Here is a 2,167-nt window from a genome sequence, read left to right as displayed (position 1 = left end):
TGTGATCGTATCCAATACCTATGATCATCTATCACACATCATACTAGTCTTATTATGTCGTTATTCCCATAACGACACAAGACTAGGGAGTTTAGTATTGTTCATAACAATACATAGATTTCATAACACATCTAGTATGGAAGAACATGTAATGAATCAAATACTCTCATAAAACATAGAAAGTATCAATACATCAAATGTATCTAAATAAAGCTCATAAACAGTACATCATAGAGCACTAAACCAACATTTAAGATGGCTAAATAAGATGATAAAAAATCTTTCCATTGTTCTAAATATTAATCTACCCCACATTCTAACTAATTCTATCACAGGATCAATCTATCAAGTTGAATATCTTCGACAATCCGTTCTATCCTTAGGATCTCCTAAGACAGTCTGCAAGATGTCTCAAGTCAATCTAATTCTAATGATTCAAGAATTTTTTTTACACACACAAATATATACATATACATAATATCCTGAAAGAAAATGACTATCGATGCATATGACTATCGAATCTCTCCCTCAGACTTGAACTGACCACCGGTTTGGTGTTAGCTCACCCTGTGGTTAAAAAACGATTTATTCGTGCAGGAAAGAATGGAGATGGGAAAAGACTTAGCTTGTTTTCGTGGAGCATCATTCTTGGCGTTATTCACTCGTTCTCGCCTGTGAGTGTAGTGTTGAGTTGTTCTTCTTTGTTGTTTCCATCTGAACTTAAGCAGAAAATTCATCCACACACAATATATACAAGAAATCTTAATAAGCAAACCACAATTTAAAAAGCAAACGGTAAAGGATATGTGATCGGGCTCCCTCCCGTCAAGGGCTCATTTAGGGTCGTGAGCTTGACCTTCTTCGTTCAGTTCTCGGATGGGTCGGAGAGAGTGAGTACACCTCTCTCGTTGGTCGGGAATGTCGGGTTGTATAGCTTGACTCTTTGGGCATTGACCTTAAATGACGTCTCGTCTCGTCCCCAAAGTTCAATCGCACCATGGTTCGAAACATCTTTCACAGTGTAGGGTCCGGACCAGCGGGATTTGAGTTTTCCTGGAAATAGACACAAACGTGAGTTGAAGACAAGGACTTGGTCGTTCACCTTGAATGACCGTCAGAGAATGTGATGGTCATGCCATTTCTTGGAGCGCTCCTTGTAAATCTTCGCATTCTCGTATGCGTCGAGGCGAATCTCATCAAGTGATGCAGCTGTAGAAGACGCTTCTCTGCTACTGATTTCAAATCGTAGTTCAGCGCCTTCACTGTCCAGAACGCCTTGTGCTCTAGTTCCACAGGTAGATGGCAAGATTTTCCGTAAACAAGCTGGAATGGTGTCATCCCGATGGGTGTTTTGAAGGTCGTTCTGTATGCCCAGATTGCATCATCCAACTTTTGGGACCAATCCTTCCGCGAGCGTGAGATTGTCTTCTCAAGTATGGTCTTGATTTCGCGGTTGGATATCTCGACTTGGCCGCTTGTCTGTGGGTGGTATGGAGTGGCTATGTGGTGTCTCACTCCGTACTTTTTCAGAAGTTGTTCAATGACCCGGTTGACAAAATGTGTTCCGCCATCGCTGATGAAAACTCGGGGTCACCAAATCTCGGAAAGATGATGCGCTTGAACATCCGAAACACTGTCTTTGAATCATTCGTCGAACTTGCCACAGCTTCAACCCACTTGGTGACGTAATCTACGGCGACCAAAATGTACGCATTTCCACAAGATGATGGAAATGGTCCCATAAAGTCGATTCCCCAAATATCGAAGGGTTCGACCTCGAGGATGTACTTCTGAGGCATCTCATGTCTACGGGAAATGTTTTCTGTCCTTTGGCAAGCATCGCAAGAGGAGACAAACTGATGTACATCTCTGAATAACGTGGACCAATAGAATCCGACCTGCAAAATCTTCGCAGCGGTCTTCGATGTAGCAAAATGCCCAGCGTAATCAGATGAATGACAATGGGCGATAACACTCTGAATCTCCTCTTCTGATAGACACCGTCTAAAAAACCCATCCTTCCCCCGTTTGAAGAGGAAAGGCTCGTCCCAATAGTAATCTCGAACATAATGAAGGAATTTCTTCCTTCCGTTGTAGTTTAGCTCTGGAGGAATCAGTCTGCTCACCAGTAATTCACAAAGTCTGCATACCACGGAGTCTCAGAGTG

At 42.4% G+C, this 2,167-nt stretch overlaps 1 protein-coding gene across 1 annotated transcript; it reads right to left on the bottom strand.

Annotated features, from left to right (window-relative positions):
- Positions 1–865: 865 nt before the first annotated feature.
- LOC104804964 lies at positions 866–1,338 on the bottom strand. Its single transcript, XM_010529352.1, has 2 exons — positions 1,113–1,338; positions 866–1,053 (listed from the first exon to the last, which is right to left on the bottom strand). Exons 1-2 carry the CDS (start codon positions 1,336–1,338, stop codon positions 866–868), a joined length of 414 nt encoding a protein of 137 aa, XP_010527654.1.
- Positions 1,339–2,167: the final 829 nt, after the last annotated feature.

Source organism: Tarenaya hassleriana, unplaced genomic scaffold (assembly GCF_000463585.1).
Source record: "Tarenaya hassleriana unplaced genomic scaffold, ASM46358v1 Cleome103, whole genome shotgun sequence".
Taxonomy (NCBI): domain Eukaryota; kingdom Viridiplantae; phylum Streptophyta; class Magnoliopsida; order Brassicales; family Cleomaceae; genus Tarenaya; species Tarenaya hassleriana.
The sequence above is the reverse complement of the archived record's forward strand: the minus strand, read 5'-3'. Positions and strand labels throughout refer to the sequence as shown.

Bases quoted from the DNA above. Each gene is read 5' to 3' on its own strand.
- LOC104804964 (XM_010529352.1), bottom strand. From the start codon at position 1,338: ATGACACCATTCCAGCTTGTTTACGGAAAATCTTGCCATCTACCTGTG. The intron at 1,054-1,112 runs GTCATTCAAGGT...GTCTATTTCCAG, and splicing joins GACCATCACATTCTCTGACG to GAAAACTCAAATCCCGCTGG.